A 20619-nucleotide genomic window follows, 5' to 3' on the forward strand; every position below is an offset into this window, starting at 1 on the left:
GATCACTATTTTTTGGCATGGCTCTCCAAACTTATTTCCTTGCCTGTTTGCCGTACTCACTGTTCCACTCTGTTCTGCTCATCTTGCTGTACTTCTAATTTCCTCATTAATGGCCTTTGTGCCCAGGCCCCTTCCTGGGTCTGAACGAGCTGAGCAAATGCCTCCACTGAGGCATGACAGGCACACAATGAGGCAGGGAGAGGGGAAAAAGGCCCCCGAAAAAATGAAAATCCAATTAGTTTCCAGATCCATACTAAGTCATGGAGCTCTGTATCCGATTGTGGTGCGGATGAGTAGGCCGGATTGGCTTTTCAGCTCACTGTGTTCAGGAGACCTCAACATCACAGACTCCCATGGAGACATGTTGAACTGGAGAAGAAAGAGTTTTGGGGGGGGGTGACAGGGAGGGGTGGGGGCAGACGGGCAGAGAGAGAGTCTTAAAGAAAGGGGCGAGGGTTGGGCTGGGTTCCTGCCAGGCTGGGCACACAGGTCTTCTCTGGATAGTGTGGCTGCTGTCTTTTTTTCTCTCACTCCTATGCCTCCCCCCTTTATCTTTTGTTCTTTCTCTCTGTATCTCTCTGTCTCTCTCTCTCTGTCTCTCTCTCTCTCGTTGTTTCTCTCCATCTCTCTCTCGTTTCCTCGGCCTTAGTGGCCCATTTTGAGGGCAGGGCCGATGAACACTACAAGGTTTCCGTCTTTGCACATCTTCAAAAGTAGTTATGTGACGACACGCTCTGCCGAGCAGCGAGTTTGTTTCCTGGGGTGTTTCACAGTAGGTGGTCCGCTGGTGTATGGAGAGAACTCCTGAGACTAAGGCGAGTTAATGGAGCCCAGTAGAGCCTGCTCTGCTGACCAGGCCAGGCTAGCTCATCAGAGTCGCTCAGCTGTGTTCTGCATGTAGACACGAGAGCTGGAGGACTGGATGACCGCAGTTGATGAAAGGTCCAAGGAGAGCAGGGCTTTCTGACGGTTAAACCAAACTATAACCATGGTCTGGAGACCGACGTGTATGCATTGTCACAAACCTGGCTCATAAGTTAGTGACAAAGACGTGACAAAAAGGGAGACCACACACAGCCTGCAACTGCTACTACATGTTTTAATAAAGTAAACGCGACAAACAATACAATAGGATGTGGCAGTCAGTAGATCAGCATGTTTACAATGTCTGTGTGAGTGGTGAATAACACATTGTTATTATCTTCAATGTGCGTGCGCGTGTTTGTGTGTGTGTGTGTGTGTGTGTGTAGGTGGTGTCTCAGACAGTCAGCCTGGTGGACCTGTCGTGCTACAGTCTGGAGGCGGTGCCTGAATATCTGTTCTACAGTCAGGACATCACACACCTCAACCTGAGACACAACTTCATGAACCTGCAGGGGCCTGGAGGTCTGCTCAACCTGCCCAGGTAAAAAGCCCAACTCCTGCCCAGCTAAAAACACTGCTAACACTTTAGAGAGTCAGGTGGCTGAGCGGTGAGGGAGTCGGGCTAGTAATCCGAAGGTTGCCAGTTCGATTCCCGGTCATGCCAACTGATGTTGTGTCCTTGGGCAAGGCACTTCACCCTACTTGCCTCGGGGGAATGTCCCTGTACTTACTGTAAGTCGCTCTGGATAAGAGCGTCTGTTAAATGACTAAATGTAAATGTAGATCCAACCGCCTGCGATACGCGTGAAGCTAATCTGTGATAAGGCCTTAGCAAGATAGTACATCTTATTAACACATGTTAATATTAATAAGCATCTTAGAAGAGCCTTATCTAACACTTATCTCATCTTACGTAAACCCTAACCCTGGTCCTAACTTAATAATATTATTAACACTTATATAGTCCAACTAACACATATTCCCGTTAATAAGCATCTCATAACGGCCTCATTACCTTTTAATGAACCTTATTACAAGCACCTGGATCTAAAGTGTTACCCTCCGGCTAATTCCCCTAAACATCTGTCTGTGTCTCACCCAGTCAATGTAATCCTTAGCTCTCACTGAAGATGTAGTCACTCTGCTCAAGCCAGAGGTCAGACACCATCCTCCACTGTTGTTGTGAGGCTGATTATGTAAGTGTGACATATCATGTTGTGTATATATCTGCTCACGCTCTGGGTGTGTTTGCTGCGTGGCTCACCCAGGACTGCTTAAGCCCCGCTGCATGGCGTCGGGTTCCTGGGAGAAGGCTGGGAGCCTGAGTGGTTCAGCCAGTCTGTCATCTTCTGTGCTGGAGAGGCACTTAGCTCCCCGTCCACCGCTGCAGTACAAATGGACCATGTTTGAACAAGCTGGCATTCGGAGAAGAGATAATGCTATTAAATGTTAATCATCTACTGCTCTCTATGATATTTCCTGTTGTATACCCTGCATTTCGCTTGACTGAGCAGTAAGTGGTGTGTGAGTGTGTGTACTACAGACAGTCAGACAGACAGACAGACAGACAGACAGACACAGATGCTTGTCTGATAGAAAAACGGCTCCACCAGTAAGGACACATTACCGCACCTCTCTTTTTCTCTCATTTTAGAATGGTCTTCCCCCTCTCTTTCTCTCTCTCTCTCTCTCTCTCTCTCTCTCTCTCTCTCTCTCTCTCTCTCTCTCTCTCTCTCTCTCTCTCTCTCTCTCTCTGTCTCTCTCTCTCTCAGTGTCTTTCTACCACAAGTCTGTCACTCCCTCCACCTCATCTGTATATTTAGAATCAGGCTGGGAAAGGCGGGCTGAGGAGGGAAGGGCGGTTCCAGCATATGTTGTGACTCACTGCCTTCTCCGTCCCTGTCAGCGGGGGGAGGGGGGCGGGGGGAGGGGGAGGGGGGGGGGGGGGGGGGAGGGGAGGGGGGCAAAAGTCGAGGGGGATGAGCGAGAGCCGCTCCGAACACTGAGCGATGCGTTCCTTCCGAACTGCCACAGACCCGGATGTCTGCTTCTGTTACACAGCAAAACACCACATCTATCATGTGTACAGGCCACCTCTAGATACCAAAGGGGTGAAGTCAGCTCTGATCACAGGCTTTTCTGTGTTACCAATAAAGGAGACCAGTTTTGGGGGCCGTTTGGGTGCTGTGTGTTTGTGTGCGTGGGACTGGCTCTTCTTCTGGGGCTTGACTGAGCGTGAGTACTGCTAAGCTTGGAGCGCATGAGGATCTGATATTCATCCGTCCATGAAGAGGGCTCCAAAGCGAAAATGTCAGCAAGTCCAAGTCCAGACCCAATCCAATGAAGTGATCCGGAGAGACAAGGCTGCAAAGGGCTACGCTCACGAGAGCTCCCGAAAACAGCAAATCCATCTTTATGACTTCTCCTTTTTTCCCAGCCTGACCAGGAAATGTTTTTGTCGATTTGGACGTTCCTCAAATTGAAACCCCATCTGCAGCAGACTAGCTGATCTGTCTCTGTTAGTGTAGCTCTCGCTGCCTGCCAGCCCTGCTGTACTGGAGACCTCACCATCTGCCCCTCCTCTCTGCAGATTCTCCCAGCTGAAGAGTCTCAACCTGTCCCACAATCGTCTGGGCGTGTTCCCCGAGTCTGTCTGTGAGATCCTGACTCTGACTGAGCTCAGCCTCTCCTGCAACGGCCTGCACACTGTCCCCCAACAGATAGGCAACCTCCAGAGGTAGGGTGCGCTCACACACACACACACACACACACACACACACGCACACACAGTGGACATGCTGTGCTGTTGAGTTCAGTCAGTGGTGTGTGCTATCCAGCCAGCCTGCTGCTCTGTTCTCCATATTTAGTATCTTTCTGACCACATGAGCCCTCACGGTACGCTCAGCAGTGAATCATTGTTGGGCATTCTGAGTGTGTGTGTGACAGAGAGAAAGTGAATGTGCGTGTGTGTTAATTGAACCAGTGAAAAGCATTAAGTTCAGCTGTTTTTGTTACGCAACCAGATTAAATCAAGCTCTAAAATCAGGCCATTTTTCATGCTCTCAGCCCACTTAATGCAGTTGCTTAATATAGAGTGAGCACAGCCCCAGACTTTTCCACCTCATATGGAATGTCGTTGTGGTTGTGATTCTTTCTCTCCCTGTGTGACTCCCAGCCTACAGACCCTCTCCCTGGATGGAAATCACTTGAGCTCCTTGCCCGAGGAGCTGGGCGGCCTATCTCAGCTCAGCAGCCTGGGGCTTTCCTTCAACAACTTCCCCCACATCCCCAGTGTGCTGGAGAGGCTGAGTGCTGTTGACAAGCTGGCCATGGCTGGGAACAGGGTGGAGAGCCTGGAGTTGCAGACCCTGGCAAGGATGAGCCACTTGAGGAATATTGACTTGCGGTGAGGGATTCAGCCAGTCAACTCCCTCGGCCCCACCTCTCTGTCGCTGTATCTCTCTCCCCAACCTTATCTCTCGCTTTCTCTCTTTCTTCATCTCTCTCCATCTCTCTCTCTCTCGCTCCCCCTCTTTCAGTTTACTCTGTTAATACACTGGCTCATCACTGCATGCATAATGTAGGATCAAGGCACAGTGGTCATGTAATAAGAGTCCTCATATCAAATCACACTGTGCATTGGAAGATGGATGGAGAAAGACAGCAGCAGGGCCCCGCCCCATCCAGCCTCACCCAGCCCCCATCCAGTCTCACCCAGGCCCATCCAGCCTCACCCAGGCCCATCCAGCCTCACCCAGCCCCATCCAGTCTCACCCAGGCCCATCCAGCCTCACCCAGGCCCATCCAGCCTCACCCAGCCCCATCCAGCCTCACCCAGCCCCATCCAGCCTCTCTCAGCCCCATCCAGCCTCACCCAGGCCCATCCAGCCTCATCCAGGCCCACCCGCCTCAAGCAGCCTCACCCAACCCCACCCAGCCTCACCTAGCCCCACCAGGCCTCCCCCAATCCTCAACCAGCCTCGCCCAGCCAGTCCCAGATCAACCCTGGGTTTTCATCTCTATCCAGCACTGGTTCTGTGTGTGACAGTGTGATGGATCCCCTGCCTCACCTTGAGAAGGAGTTACTGCGCACTGGACCTGGGCCTGGGCTGGATTTACAAGGGCTGGGTGCACCTGTGTTCAGGGGCCCAGTCAGCCTAGTGAGGCCAGGGGTTCCACAGGGGAGTTAGAGAGAGAAATCAGGGAGAGAAGATCTCATCCATCTCTTTTATCTCTCCACATATGACCGGGCAGGCTGAACGGTCTGCGCTGTGTCCGGAGCGAGACTCTGGAGGCGGTGAAGCAGGTGACCCAGCTGGACCTGAGGGACAACCGGCTGGCCTGCCTGGACCTGAGCTCTGCCTGCAGCCTGGAGACCCTGCACTGCCAGCGCAACCAGCTGGGGGCGCTCACCCTCAGTGGCTTCACCCTGCGTGCCCTCCACGCCAGCAGCAACCGTGAGCTGGCCGCCTGTCTCTCCGCCTGTCTGTCTCTCCGCCTGTCTGTCTCTCCGCCTGTCCATTTGTCTGTCTGTCCATTTGTCTGTCTGTTTGTCTGTCTTTCCATTTGACTGTCTGTCCATTTGTCTGTCTGTCTGTCTGTCTGTTTGTCTGTCTTTCTATCGCTCTCTCTTTCCTATTTCTCTCCCCACCCCCATCTCCGGGCTCTGTCCTGTCGTTACGTAACACCCACAGTCCAGCGCCAACAGGCCTGGCTGCTGATCCCCTCTCTCTGCCCACAGGCCTGACCACCATCAACATCTACCCAGTCCCCAACCAGCTGACACACATGGACCTATCACGGTGAGCTCTGCCACTCTGACCCGCTACAGCCCCAGGTTGTTCTGACTGCAGGACAGAAGCATGTTGTAAAATCACCAGAATACTGTATGTCTCCCTTCATGTCGCTGGTATTTCATCACCGCCCTAAAATATGGTCTATGTCTGGGTGTAGCAGTGCTGTCGCTGGCATTTGTGTTGACTGGAGTGTGCTCTGTAACAGGAACCTGATGGAGTATCTACCAGACTGGGTTTGTGACAGCAGGAAGATCGAGGTGCTGGATGTCACACACAACCTCCTGTCTGAACTGCCAGCCAGGTCAGTGTCCCTGAGGTCTGCTGGCTCTGAAGGTGTCCACCCCCCACCTCCAGTCGAGGGTCACTGTTACAGTCTAGCCAGTCAAGTCCTTTACTGTCTGCTGTGGGGTGGGGGGGGGGCTGAACTGTAGACATGACGTGTGTCCAGACTATCCCACCACTGAATTATCTTTATCCAAATAGACTTGGATGTATTTATATCATAAGAGAGTGCCCAAATAGAAATACCGGGAGGTACGTGTACGGCTAGCTCATGAGAGGCGTGTGTTTGTCTGGGTTGTGTTTGACAACAGAACAGGATCTGTTGTACACTAGAATGTCAAAGTGTGTCCATGCTGCCTGTCTGGCTCGTCATTTACAGTTCTGTCCCGCCACAACACTCTCATTCGCATGTGAACTGGCTACTTGCAGAAACAAAATCCTATACAACCGTACCACCCTAGAGGCAGACATGACCTCTAGCTGTTTCATTCCTGGAGGAAATACTTCTGGTTTGATTTATTTAGGAAGCCTAGTCCAAAAGGATCTTTCTTGCTTGGCAATGAAGCGTCTATGTTTCAAAATTCCCTCTAGTTGTTTTAGCCTCTCTGTCTCTGATTCTCTCTTTCTCCTCTCTCTTTCTCCCCCCCCCCCCCCCCCTCTCTCTCTCTCTCTCTCTCTCTCTCTCTCTCTCTCTCTCCCTTTCTCTCTTTCTCTCTCTCCTTTATCTCTCTCTCTCTTTCTCTCTCACTCTCTCTCTCCTTTATCTCTCTCTCCTCTCTCTATCTCTATCTCTACCTCTGTCTCTCCAGATTGCTCAGCAGCCTTAGTCTGAGGAAGCTGCTGGCTGGGAACAATCATTTGCAGCGGCTGCCCGACCTACTTGACCACATCCCGCTGGAAGCACTCGACCTCCAGCACAACAAGCTAGGCGAGCTCCCAGAGAGCCTCTTCTACAAGGCCTTAAAGTAGGTCACTCCCCCAGCTTGTCTCCCCTCCCTCCCTCCCTCCCTCCCTCCCTCCCTCCCTCCCTCCCTCCCTCCCTCCCTCCCTCCCTCCCTCCCTCCCTCCCTCCCTCCCTCCCTCCCTCCGTCTCCCTTCCTATCTCTCTCTCTGTCTCTCTCCCTCTCTCTCTCTCCCTCTCCCTCTTTCCCTCCTCCTCCCCTGACAGGTGCTTTTCAGGTATTGCAGCCTGGTGTGTCTCCCTCTTTCCCTGGGGAGCTGCGATGCTGCTGTCTAACCCTCCAGCGGTTCACACACACTCTCTGTCCTTAGCAACCCATTAATGCTAAACCCGTGACCCAATGAAATACCACCATCTCTCCACCATGCTTTGTAAATAAAGCTCAAGTGACATTTCCATAGGTGACTGTGAAGATGATATTGAGGACTGGTGAGCATTGTTTAGTCAACAAACCTTCTCCAGCATGTGCACAGTATTGTACACATTTATACCCTGGGTAAGGCTGTGTGTACAAGGATTTGGATGGCGTGTTTTTGTCAGTCGGTCTGTCCTGTCTGTAATCGGACCCACTAACATCTCCAGTCTGAGAAATCTCTGAGTACCTATTAGGTTTACGGTATTGTCTAATCTTATCCATAGTGTCTGTTGACATAGTGATGTCTGTCTCTGTCCCCCTTTTGACTATATCTGTCCTCTCAAGTCTCTCTGTGTGTAATATCATTCACACAGACAAGGTGTCAAGTGTGGCTTGGATGCATGGATGTTTAGTCATATTGTACTGTCATGCTCTCTCTAGCTTGAAGTACCTGAACGTGTCAGCCAATGCCCTTGAGACTATCCCCCCCAGCAGCCAATCAGAAGAAAGCCTGAGCACGCTCCAGGAACTGTACTTGACGGGGAACAACCTGAATGAGAACTGCGCCGCCCTGCTGGTTGGACATCAAAACCTCAGAGTCTTACACATGGCCTATAATCAACTACTATCCTTTCCAGCCAGGTACAACAACTTCCGTATTCTCCTTTCAAAACGAATAACTGACAAAGAGATCGGGTGTGTTACCCTCCTTAATTGACACCAACTTGCCATGATACGGTGATAATCATTATGTATTCTACGGGTGTGGAATACATCCATAAAGGGAGTCAGGTGGCTGAGCGGTTAGGGAATCGGGCTAGTAATCTGAAGGTTGCCAGTTTGATTCCCGGCAGTGTCAAATTACGTTGTGTCCTTGGGCAAGGCACTTCACCCTACTTGCCTCAGGGGGAATGTCCCTGTACTTACTGTAAGTCGCTCTGGATAAGAGAGTCTGCTAAATGGCTAAATGTAAATGTGTGCTTATTCTGCTTGATATTTGGAACTTCTGTGGTCTGTTTTGTTTGTTGTTGGGGTGTCTGTAGTAAGCTGGGTAAACTGGAGCTGCTGGAAGAGCTGAATCTCAGTGGTAACAAGCTGAAGACCATCCCCTCCACAGTGTCCAGCTGTAAGAGACTCCACACCCTCATAGCACACTCCAACCTCATCAGCGTCTTCCCAGAAATCCTCAACCTGCCCGAGATCAAGGCCAGTCATGCTTTCAATACGACCGCCTGTGTGTGTGTGTATATGTGTGTGTGTGTGTGTGTGTGTGGCACACCGAGTGTGTTTACGTGAGGTTACGCCTCTTCTTATGATTGTGTACGTCTGTGTGTGTGTGTGTGTTTCTTCTGCTTGTGCGTGGTGTAGCTGGTGGACCTGAGCTGTAACGAGTTGACAGAGATCCAGCTCCCTGACTCTCTGCCGGCCACCCTGCACGAACTGGACCTGGCCGGTAACAGCAGCTTAATGCTGGAGCATAAAACCCTCAACCTGTTCAGGTAAGACACCCCCACACGCCACCCCCACTTGACGAGTGCAGGGCCGACGGCAGCAGATCCTCTCGTCGCCTCCATCCTCCAGTACACAGCAAGATGAATAACAAGGCCCTCTGATACGAGAGGTGTATGCAATCCGGGTGCCTGGAAATATTAGCCCAACTCATTTCATAATGGGTGCTATTTCTGCGAGTAGCGGGGTCAAGTATGCTAAGTGTGTGTCCTGTACCTCAGCCACATCACCACCTTGAAGCTGGACCAGAAGCCAGCCATGGCAGCAGGAGACTCCGCAGGCAGCTCCACCCTCTGGAACCATGGCTACTCCGAGATGAGCGGCCAGAGAAACAAGTAAGCAGGGGGAGTAAGCTGCGGGACTGGGGGGGGGGAAGGATATTTTATACCCTGCATTCCTGGAGGAGAATGTAATAAGAAGTGCTAGGAAACACCCTCATCTTCGATTCCACCTTTGTTGAGTGAGTGTCCACTGGGCCGGACGGGTCGCTGGGCTGTGGATCTGGTTTAATAGTGGTGGAGGCGGTGAAGCCTAATACTTCCTGTGGATCTCAGGGTTCTAAAGCAGTGTCTGCTGCATCATTGATGAGGTTCCTATGTGGCTCGCTGTCCTTTCGGGGGTGGTGACCTCCACACAGGCCCACACACAGTAGTGTCTGGTGTCTCCCCCCCCCCCCCCCCCTGAAGATTAGAGGCACAGCCAGGGGGGTGGCTGCATGTGTTTGAGGATGGATAACTTTCCTCTGTGAAGGCTGTGTAGGTTGACTGCTGTGGGTTATGACATTAGATTATATTCAACTTTACTGGCATTGTGCACATGACCAGTGCAGAGCCAATGAAAGGAGGTGTTCGACTAACCAGACTGATCTTCTCTTGGGGACAGGTTGTGTGTGTCTGTGCTGGCCGTGGACCGCTTTGGAGACAGCGTGGAGGCGGCCTATGGCATCTTCGATGGCGACCGCAACGAGGAAGTCCCTCGGCTGCTGCAGTGCACCATGGGAGATGTGCTCTCTGAGGAACTGCAGCACTCGAGCGTGGACAGTGTGTACATGAGCAACACTTTTCTCACCTCGCACAGGTACGTGGTGACACACAAAAGCTTGCAGTTTTGTCTAGGCAGATAGAGTACTAACCCAACTTGTGATCAATGAAATTTAAAATGTAATTTGTAAATTAACGTACGTAATTAGCGCCTGGGGCTAAACTGGCAAGAACCCCATTTTACTACTCTGCGGGATTATATTTGATCGACCTAATTTATCACAATTAGCTGGAATTGACACCATGAACATACAGTCACAATGGGATAAACGAAAACAGATGTCAGAACGCAGCACAAACGGATGAGCGAGCGCACGGCTCGCTCACCCTCTCAGTGTTGTGATCAAACAGGAAGCTGGGCATGGCGGGGCAGAAACTGGGCGCGTCTGCCCTGCTGTGTTACATCCACCACGAGCCCTCCGAGCTGGTCAGCTACTTCAGCCTGACGGTAGCCAACGTGGGCAGCTGCCAGGCTGTGCTTTGCAGGGACGGGCACCCCCTGGTCCTGTCCAAGGGGTTCAGCCTGGAGCAGAGCACTGAGGAGATGGAGAGAGTCAAACTAAGCAAGGCCATCATCACTGAGGTAATGGACTACACTGTTGGGGACCTGTTTGTGTGGTTGAATGCCCCAAAATACACTGTAATGTCAAGTAGGTTTTAGTGTGAGGCTTCCTGCTCAGTCCCAGGTGCTGGGCGCTGAATGCTGCGTTGTGTGTTTGCAGGACAACAAAGTGAGCGGGGTGACGTGCTGCTCCCGCCTCCTGGGCTGCTCCTATCTGTCTCCCTGGGTGATTCCCAAGCCTTGGGTGCGCACCGAGCCCCTCTACTCCCAGGACGAGTTCCTCATCCTGGGCAACAGAGCCCTGTTTGAGAGGGTGTCCTACCAGGAAGCCGTATGCACCGTGCAAGCTGTGAGGGATCCACGCGCCGCAGCCAGGAAGCTGTGCACCCTGGCCCAGAGCTACGGGGGCAAGGACAACGTGGGGGCCGTGGTGGTGTCCTTGCACATAGGCGAGGACAGCTGTACCTGTGAGCCCCCGCTCGCCCCCGCCGAGCCCCGCGGCCCTCCTCCGGCCCCCCTCCCCGCTTCCATCACACCCGGAGACCCGGCCACGCCCTCCTCCAGCAGCGGTATCGCCTCCGAGTTCAACAGCGAGACGTCGGCCTCCGAGGTGGGGAGCGAGGCTGGATCCACAGCCTCGGACGAGCAACCCTCGTCCGGCCTGGCCTCCCGGCCTGAGAGGCGCTGCAGCCTCCACCCTGCTGCCTCGCTGTGTGGCCCCATGGTGCCAGGGACAGCCCCGGGCCCCCCCCACCCTGTCCTGTTCCAGCGACAGCCCTCCTGCGCCACGTTCTCCAGTTACCAGTCAGACAACGGGCTGGACAGTGACGACGAGGCGCCACTAGAGGGAGTCATCTCCAATGGGAGCAAGTTGGAGGTGGAGGTGGACATCCACTGCTGTGCTTTCCAGCTCCGCTCCGGGGCCCCTGAGAGCCCCAAGGACGTGGTCCTCGACAAGCGGGGCTCCGACTATCCCAACGGGAAAATGCGCAGACAGAACAGCGTGGTGGTGTCGGCCACCAACGGCTGTCTGCTGGCCGTGTGCGGCCGGGAGATCTCCGACCTCAAAAAGTCCCCCTCCACCTCCAGCCTGTTCGGGAAGAAGCTGTCCAACGGCTCCGTGGTGGCCCCTGAGGACAGCCACAACCTCATCGAGGTGGCCCTGGAGGCACCGAAGAAGAAGTCAGGTTACTTCACTGCCCCGGCCCAACAGGACCCCGAGGACCAGTTGGTAGTGCCTCCCAGTCTGGAGCAGGATGTCAGGGAACAGCTGAAAGGCCAAAGCCCTGTGATCCCTGGACCCCCACCACCTTCTACTCCACCCTCCAACAGAGATCTCATATGGGACAACCCACACCCTCCTGCCCCCCTGCTGTCTCAGCGAGACCTCACGCCCGTCCCTGCCCCGGCCCCGGCCCCCGTCCTGCAACAGGAGGTCTATGACACTGCCCTCTAGGGGGAGGGGAGGCTGGAGCAGTGCCATCTGCTGGCGGCCAGGTGACAGTGCCATACCAGGAGGGCAGAGAAGGTCTCACTGGCACCTGCCTGCAGGATATTCCAGTTTGAGCTTCTGTTTCAGATTTGTCACACAGACGTGTGATGGACCTGCGGGGTCCTTGACTGCTCACACACGGTGTCTCCTCGTCAGGGTGGGAGGTGCTGGGCTGGCTGGTGACCCTGTTCTGCCTAAGAAGAGGGTTAGGCTTCCTGAAGTCCCCACTCCTAAACCGAGGCTGTTTAGGTGAGGAAGATCAATAAGAAAATGGGGGGACCGTCACAGGCCGAAGTTCCCTTCTGGCCTGAACTGGAATACCTCGTGTGTTTTACACTGCAGAACTCATTAGCACCATTTCCCTTTACTTGGAAGGTCAGCGTGTCTAAATGGATGTCCTGTGGAGTGTGTTCATTCATCTTGTGTAAATCCTCCTGTCTGGGGGCTCCATGGGCTCTGAGGTCCCAGATAAATGTCCTGAGGCCGAGATGTGAAAAAGTGCCTACTGCAGAAGACTCAGCCCAAGAGCTCCCTGCCAGCTTGGGTCTGCGTGTGTGTGTGTGCCTGTCTGTCAGCCTGTCTTCCTGTCTGCCAGTCTGTCTGCCTGTCTTCCTGTCTGTCTGTCTGTCTGTCTGCCTGTCTGTCTGTGCGTGTCGGTTCCATATCAAATCCTGACTAAGGACAGCCCTGGTCACAGCATCCTCAAGAGGCCATCACTGGTACAGCCAAGCACCCCTCCACATCTCTGCCACCTTTCTCCCACTGTCTCGTTTTCTGCTGTCCAGCCTGGCCTCTCTGTGGCCAGTCTCTGGACCTGGACTCTGGACCTCAGTTCTCACTCTGTGGTAAAAGGAATCAAGCGTTGTTGTACATGCTAGTTGGAACTAGACCGGTGGGAAGACAAAAACAAACAACACATTTATTTACTAGGATAGCAAATTATTATGATGGGATTGTTGAAAAATCCACATATATATGGGACATATCTATCTATACACATAAACTGACCCAGTAGAGGCCAGAACTACAACAGCTGGTAAAAGTTCCATGGCCTGCTTGACCAACTGTAACTGTTTGGAACATTCTGGAGCCTTGCTAGAGGCTCCATACATATCCTCAGTATTAGACAAATGGCTCTTTCAAAAATCTCAACTGCAGAGTGCTTTGCTCAAATGTACAGAGGCAATATGATGTAGTAATTCAAAAAGTTTCTGTAACACTATATCCGTACCAGTGCATGGTTCGTTTGCAAATTTGAACAGAACAGTAGGTGTTCTTACATTCAAAATGTTTTAGTTTGAGATGAATGCAAAACAATTCTTTATTGCATTCTTATCTGCACATTTTACTGTTCACCATAGAAAAACCCACGACTGTCTGTAAGGACATACCAGTAGTGACAGACTCAACAGCTTAGAGCTCTCCACCACGATGCTGCCATACTTAAAGACTTGCGGTCTAATTTAGAAGGGGATTCCTGTCCACGTGAAGACTCTTAATTTCACTTCCCCAAATCATCCCATTCTTCCAACTGAACATAAAACTATATGAGGTGCAGTGCACAAAATGGAGAGGTCTACTTCATGACAGAAAACCTATGTGTGTATGTTGTGAAAACATGTCAAATGTGTACTATGTGTGCTCTATGGTACCATAATTATATAACGTATAACGTCAGTGACCAGGTAAAGATAAAGAACATGTAATGCCCCCTCTACAGAGCTGCTGTTCTTTGAGCTGAGGTACTGTAATGTCTTACAGAATATTTCCATTGTGCTTGGTGGGACATCTGGTGGAGGTGGCTGTGAATTGCCATGGTTTGTTCCTCCTTCCTCTGTACAACCTTACACTAACCCATTAGATCCATTTTCACTGCTTGTTGTATAAGCTTGGGCCTACATGCTGGATGTTGGAGGGAAGATACCCTATTGTTGTCTTGGCAACAATGAGGCATTGTCTCATTAAAAGGTGTGGTGGAAAAACTCTACTATAAAAACACCAATCAGTTGACTTTAATATTGCAAATGGACAAAAGCTCCAGGGGCATTTAGGATAGAGCACCTGAGGACACGGATGAAATCTGACCCTGTCTTTTCAGTTTGGCGGTAGCTGTCACAGAATCTGCCGGAAGCATCTGTGCTATGGCTTTCTGAGGTACCATGTTTAAAAACAATCCACCTCACCATAAGGTTCCATTTATGCAGTAACACTGAATTATTTGAGGTGTTGTACCTCCCTATAAGAGGTGTGCTTGGATGCAATGGAGTGCTTTTGTCGGGAACCGGTAATGTCATCCTTTTCAAATGTGTGTCCTGTGAGGCTGGCATCCCTGATCACTTTTGTTTGGACAACAGAAAAGGTTACATCAGGTAATCTTGAACAATGACATGTCCCCAGGGAGATAACGTTACCTTAGAAAGAAGGTATCTTATTTGAACAGTGGAGATGTAAAGGCCTTTGTGCATGTTGTGCCGATGTTGCCCTGATATCTTGTCTATAGACGGCCTCTCATTAGTTCTTAGTTCTCAGCACACCGTCCTCACTTTGTGCAGTAGAAAAATATTCATATCTAGCAGTGGAACTGGAGGAGCTTAACTCGTTTGCCACGGTTGCCTTGAAAACAGGCTAAATCTATAAAGGTGATTGCACTGTGGAATTTACCGAGGTTGTTCCTTACTTAAGAGGACCCATAAGTGCACTGTGAATCAGGCGAGATACAAGGCCTAACAGCGGCAGACTACAATTAGCTTCTATCTCACCTTGTGCCAAAGGAGAGGACATGTCGTAGTTCTGGAGAAGTCAGTAGTCATTGAAATGGAGAGGCCTTGTGTCTTGACCAGAGGATGACTGATAGTGATGTGTAGAAGCACAGATGTGTGCATCTGGATGCCACTGTGAAGTGGTGGTGGTGTTGTGGCTGTGGCACTAACGCCATAGCTGCATGGCTACATCCCTCCCTCTGAACACTCTCTCTCCTAGCCTTAAAGCTGCACTTCTACATGAAGCGCTGCCACTGATGGGGAGTTCCATTCAACCTTCTTTCTCGATAGATTCCTTTTTGTTTGCATACGAGAGCAAAGACGGCTCAGGCCTCTCTCCTATTTGGCTGTTATATCCTGAGAAGCATTGTTCTCTGTCACAGTTGCACGTCAAGGGACAAGGAAGAGGGAGAAAGAAGATTTCAGGAGAACAGGAAGTCGTATTGTTTAGTTGTTTTTAGGTATTGTTGGTCAGAGATGTTGATCTTAATCTTAACTTGATGGACTGGGATGAGTGGTGGAATTTGCCCGCCCCAATGTGTCTGTAATATTGGAGATCTATAACATTTATATTAGAACTGTTTGTGATTTCACCCCTTTGACAAAATCGTCTTTTGAAATAATTGAAACTATTTAAAACACTTTTTAAATAGCTAAATTGACATAATTAAAGAGTGTTATATTTGATTATCATATACAGTATCTTTATCAAAGTGCACATTAACTCATATGACTTGAGTTATGATTGTTGTGGTTTCTCTGAGCCAAACATATCATGTTTTCTCTAAGAGAACGTAGCCAATAAAATGATCATGCTAATATGAAATAACTATGTAAATGAGACAATTACAATTGCTTTTCCGCTGCTAAAAGTGTGTCTTTCACAATACATGCCAAGGTTTTTCCTTAATCAAAATGGCAAGTATTTATTGGTTTGGATAAAGAAAGCTGCTGGTGTTGAAGAAAGTCGCTTGCTCTGACTCTCATAATCACAGGCAGGAACGTGGCCATTGAATATTGCTTTTGTTTGAATAGCAGTCTCTGCATCGGAATGACCTGCTATGCCTCAGGCCCCTCTCACTGTTGGCCCAGTAAAACAGGTCACTAGTTTGGCCCCACAGATGTTGACATATATTGTATGTACTTGTCTGTAACCTCCACTCTTGGGGCTTGAAAGGAGGAGCCAGTCAAGGAAAGCTGATAAGATTGAATATCATAATTTGGGGCTAAAGTGAAAAGTTCAAAAATACGCACACCGGCTTACATATTTAATTTAGGTGGTGGTCATCGTGCAGTTAAGAAGAAGAATTGTCTCATTGTGGCTAACCAGTAACATACCTAATCACAATGGAGTTCATGGTGAGCCATTATACTCAAGTAGTATGACTTAAAAAATAGTAGAGTGGATGATGATTGAGATTTGTTACCTTATATGATTATGCAAAGTGTCATCTGTATTAATATATATATATTACCTTTGAGATAGAAAGGTCTGTTTTCTTAACTCTGTAGACATTGTCTGTGAGAAAGTGAGTGTGTGTGTACAGTGTGTTTGAGAATTGTAATTTGCCGTCTTCTGTCATAGTGTGTTTTGACCTCTTGTCCTTTGTGGTCCATGTAGTTGATCAAGGCTGGGCCCTAGTTTGCCAAGTCGGGAATGGCACAGCACTGCTAAGTTCTGTGCGTCCCAAATGCACCATTGCTATGTGCTCTAGCTGCCAAAATGCCTCACATACATCAGAACGTTGCATCTGCAAATCTTTAGCCAAGTATGATTTGCCTTTGTGTTTACAGTCCATCTTTCACCGATTTGTACAGAACCAAAAAGTGAACTCACACAGACCCAGATATAACCCAGAGATATAACATTTGTTGTGACTTGGAGATGAAAACCTAAGTTATTAGTATTGGATTTCAGTGCCTGTACATATGCAGACAGTATGTATTGATTATTGTAGAGGGAGCACAGGGTACAAAGAAACCATCACAATAGATGCCAATTGATTCCCTTTAATTCTCCAGTTAAAGTTCATGATCTTATGTAAATACAGAGTTGTGTGTGTGTGTGTGTGAGAGAGGATAGGTGATGTTGTGACTCTACATGGAACTAAGTTTCACGGAACTAACTCATGCAACTTTTAATTTATTTAGATTTTGATTCAACAGTTTTTCCCTTATGAAAAGAGGAACAAACAGCCTGTTTGTCATTGTGATAAGTTCAAGAGGCTATGTGAGAGAGATTGTGAGTTTGAGAAAATATGTATGTATGAACACATTAATCAATTTTTTTATGGAATGAAGGACTTCATTCCATTAATGAAAGTAATGTCAGAAAACTGGTGAGAAAATGGTAAATGGGATGTTCTAATTGTTTGACATGTGACCAAAGTAAACATAATTTGATCTCATCTTTACTTGGTGTACATTATTTTCTAGAGATGCTTGAATATTTTCTCTTAATGCCAAGAAGCTGATGTTTATTTTTGTACTTCATTGTTTCGTGCAGATGTATAAGTCCTTCTCCACTACAGAATTTAAAGTTAGGGATTCATCCATTAATATTCTTTTATTTAAGATACTAATTATTACTGTATTTAATGTCTGAAGCATGCCCTATATGAATACATATAAATATAAAATATATATACAATACATATAAAATGTGATTACTTTGTACAAAATTTACATTTTGTTTGTAAGGCATTGTTTTAAAAATCTGGAGCATATATAATATTTTTATGTTTATATTTTAGAATGCAGAAAACTGCAAAAAAAAACTTCAGTTATGTTATATTTGATGTAACTAGTTTTAGAGGATTCCTTGTGTTTTCTCATTTAGGAAAATGACTAACCACGAGCACTTTTGCTGTTTGTCAGCCAGAATTGTACTCTTTTGAATTATGGGAGATGGTTCATTATTTCATGATGCTGCTATGACTAGTTTTGAGCAGAAAAGCTGTATTTTTAATTAACTTTCAGCCAAGTAGCAATAAAATTTATACTGTGAAAAATGTCACCCTTTCTCATTCAGTTCCCTCCATGGCCTTGCTGATGGTTTGGTTATTTAAACAAACCCTTCAGGTCTTCAGCACAGACAAGATAATTCCTTGTGTGGTTGAACTTAACCAATTCATGAACACAAGCACTCCTTTTACATCCTTTCATTTAGAAGTATGTGAGTCATGTCTCCTGTAAACATATTCAATCATTCTCTCAAAAATAGAAAATCTTAAGTAAAAACATGTTTATAATGAATAAAGATTACAAAGCAAACAAATGTACAGTAGAAAAATGTACATAGTAAAAAAGACCATCTTAAGAGGTCATTATAAAAAGAAATGACAATAGGGTGACAAGAATTAAATGACTTTTCACAATCACGTGTATAGTAGTATAATTACTACTAGTAGTACAACTATTAAACTAAATCCACATTTGTGAGTGCTTATAGGAAGAGGGGGGCATTTTGATCCGTTCTATTGATCCTAGTGTAAAGAGGGGCAGTTCCTACAAGTTAATACCCTCATCTGCTTTCTGTTTCTTTGTCTCCCGCACAGCCCTGAAAGCACGGATGGCGAATACCGCACCAAAAGGGAATACGATGACTCCTAGAATCCCAAAGAGGCCTACAGCAATGTCTGCCCCATTGTACTGACACTCAAAGCCCTGATGGCCTTTGCTTTTGTAGAGCTGCTCCCTCTCCTTACAGATGGGGTTGTCGTAAGTCGCCTTGATCTTGATAAAGTAGAAAACCAGGGCAGGGATGTAGCCCAGGCCGATGAGCAGGTTGAGCAGAGTCTCTGCCAGCAGCACAGGGGGCCAGCGGTACGTGACCCTCAGAACCCCCAGGGCTAGCATGACACAGGCATAGGCCATAATGGCCCCACCACATGCCATGCTGAAGATGTATGGAGGGAGCTTGAGCTGGTGGAAAAGCTGGTCAAGCTCCTTCACCCGGTCCGCTTCAGCCCCAGCGAAGGCATTGGCTCCCCCGAAGTAGTACTGGTAGATCCCGCCATAGCTGGCCAGGTCACGGTAGCCACCTGAGTTGCTATATGGAACCCCGGCACAGATGATTATCAGCAGGTTCACAAACAATTCTATTATCTGGCAGAGACCTGTCGGGGACAGAAAGAAAGCCACGTTATCCTTTATTCACTAGAGACAATGTTAAGAGCAGGGACGTGCACAGGTACAGGCTATTGTTGCCCGGGCAACAGCCCGTTTGCCCTGATTGGCTGATCTGCCCCTCTAGAGAAAGAGCCTAAATAAAAGTTTTTTTTTTTTTTTTTTTTGTGGCTGCATCAATACATAAGCCCATCATTAGTAAAGTTGAAAACAATTAAATTGCGATAGTCTGTTTTAATTTTTTTTGCCACCATAACGTCAGCGTTGCCCTCTGCCCCCAGTCACATGACATTGTTTGTATTTTCACGCCGGTACACTGCGAGTGAAGGAGGGAAAACCCTTCCACTTTCACCTGACTTTTTGAAGTAATGGAGATAATGTTGATCACGTTTTTGAGCTTGTATTAGAAAGAAAGTGACTATGGCAAGGGGGGGTTCATGTTAGAGCAATAGCCCCTCCAAATGTCTGTGCACGTCCCTGGCTAAGAGGATGATGCTATAGTACTTGAACAATAGCCACACAATTGAGCGATTCAAGTACTTGTCCAAATAAGTAAGAGGGAGGCCTGTTTATGAATAAGCCTTCAGTAGCCTGCCAAACCACATTCCAATCCAAGAGCAGGACAACAGTACAGGTCCTCCCTCTCATTCTTTCTCACTGAATCGTGATGTGTGTAGTCCCTCTGTGTGTGTATTGTATTCTACAATGTAACCAGGACTTGCCTCTGGATGTTAAGATGTACCGGAGGTTGTATACAGCTTGTCTGTGTTCATAGTGCTGATCAGATGGGGACCTGGAACCATCTGTGTACCTGCAACAAAAATGTTAATGTTTTTGAAGGTTTAATGATTGCCAGTACCACAAATGGCCAACTCCTCTTTGACAGGGAGGAATGTGATTAGGAACAAGTCCCTCCTAAACAAACAGATATATGCTATCTACAGTAAACATGTGGTGACATGATTGAGTCTATGGTACAAGTATTTTGTCAGTTCCAAATTTAAGTAACCCTTTTTTGAAGCTCAACACTGAACAGTTATGTAAGCAGGTTGACTATGTTAAAACCAGTCTTTCAGAAAACAAGTTAAAACTATGAGCAAACTGTTTAATCTACACCTGTTTACAAATGAATTGGGCATTCAGGACTGCCCCTTACTGTTCAGAGTATTCCTGCAGATGACTGCTCCTGTGGTCAGTTGGGTCATTATGAGAGAAGGATGTCATATCCCTCTGTCTTTCACAGTAGTCTTTCTCCCGGGCACTTATGTCATTGCCAGAGCTCCTCTCCCGCCTCTCTCTTTTACCCTGATCCCCATGCATTTCCCTTTCCCAGTCTCTCCCTTCATATGTGGAGCGTTCTCTATCATGTGAAGAATCCCTTTCTCTCCTGGGCCTCTCAGATTCAACTCTGTTTGTGTATTGGCTCCTTTCAGGCATTGTTTGATTCTCAGTTGATCACTTGTAAGAAAAAGACATAAGAATAAACAATATTATAGATAAATTATAAATTCCCACACAAACAAACACATCGTAATAGAAGGCCACATGTTGCTGCACTTTGGATCTAAAGTTAAAAGCGAAAAAAGCAACAAGTAGTAAAAAATAAATACTCAGAATTACTCAGTACTTTAGCAATATACAGTATTCAAGGGGAAACAGCAGACTAAGCACAAAAGCGCATCCTTGTCAGACCTAGGCCGACTGGTAGACTTTAACACACCAAACAATTCTATACAATTATTGAACATTTGACCAGATTATGCCTGGGTGCCTCGGTTCTCTACAATTAATGGTGGAATGGATTCAACTCCAGACTTCACCTCCTCTGGAATTGAAGCGAACGTCCTCGAGTGTCAGGTGTATTGTTTACT

The 20619-nt window shown here is 48.2% G+C and overlaps 2 protein-coding genes across 2 annotated transcripts in view; one reads left to right on the forward strand and one right to left on the reverse strand.

The window, feature by feature from the left end:
* Positions 1-17072, forward strand: part of phlpp2 (PH domain and leucine rich repeat protein phosphatase 2) — a 29215-nt gene extending 12143 nt beyond the window's left edge. Inside the window, exons 5-18 of the mRNA XM_067248822.1 lie at positions 1251-1405; positions 3455-3601; positions 4040-4270; positions 5119-5321; positions 5606-5666; positions 5866-5961; positions 6752-6907; positions 7700-7900; positions 8302-8464; positions 8627-8757; positions 8989-9102; positions 9650-9844; positions 10159-10390; positions 10530-17072. Of these exons, the coding sequence (XP_067104923.1) occupies positions 1251-1405; positions 3455-3601; positions 4040-4270; positions 5119-5321; positions 5606-5666; positions 5866-5961; positions 6752-6907; positions 7700-7900; positions 8302-8464; positions 8627-8757; positions 8989-9102; positions 9650-9844; positions 10159-10390; positions 10530-11825 (3381 nt within the window). The 3' untranslated portion in view covers positions 11826-17072. The remainder of the gene's footprint in view (positions 1-1250; positions 1406-3454; positions 3602-4039; positions 4271-5118; positions 5322-5605; positions 5667-5865; positions 5962-6751; positions 6908-7699; positions 7901-8301; positions 8465-8626; positions 8758-8988; positions 9103-9649; positions 9845-10158; positions 10391-10529) is intronic.
* A 784-nt stretch (positions 17073-17856) lies between these two features.
* Positions 17857-20203, reverse strand: marveld3 (MARVEL domain containing 3). Its single transcript, XM_067248821.1, has 3 exons — positions 19905-20203; positions 19471-19559; positions 17857-18738 (listed from the first exon to the last, which is right to left on the reverse strand). The coding sequence occupies exons 1-3, from the start codon at positions 20183-20185 to the stop codon at positions 18128-18130; spliced, it is 981 nt and encodes a 326-aa protein (XP_067104922.1). The 5' UTR covers positions 20186-20203; the 3' UTR covers positions 17857-18127.
* Positions 20204-20619: the final 416 nt, after the last annotated feature.

The sequence above is a fragment of the Osmerus mordax genome, chromosome 13, assembly GCF_038355195.1.
Source record: "Osmerus mordax isolate fOsmMor3 chromosome 13, fOsmMor3.pri, whole genome shotgun sequence".
Taxonomy (NCBI): domain Eukaryota; kingdom Metazoa; phylum Chordata; class Actinopteri; order Osmeriformes; family Osmeridae; genus Osmerus; species Osmerus mordax.

Excerpts from the sequence above, each read along its gene's own strand:
- marveld3 (XM_067248821.1), bottom strand. The coding sequence starts at position 20,185 with ATGCCTGAAAGGAGCCAATACACAAACAGAGTTGAATCTGAGAGGCCC. Across the intron at positions 19,560-19,904 it reads CTGCAGGAATACTCTGAACA|GTACACAGATGGTTCCAGGT; the intron begins GTAAGGGGCAGT and ends TTTTTGTTGCAG. Across the intron at positions 18,739-19,470 it reads GTACATCTTAACATCCAGAG|GTCTCTGCCAGATAATAGAA; the intron begins GCAAGTCCTGGT and ends TGTCCCCGACAG.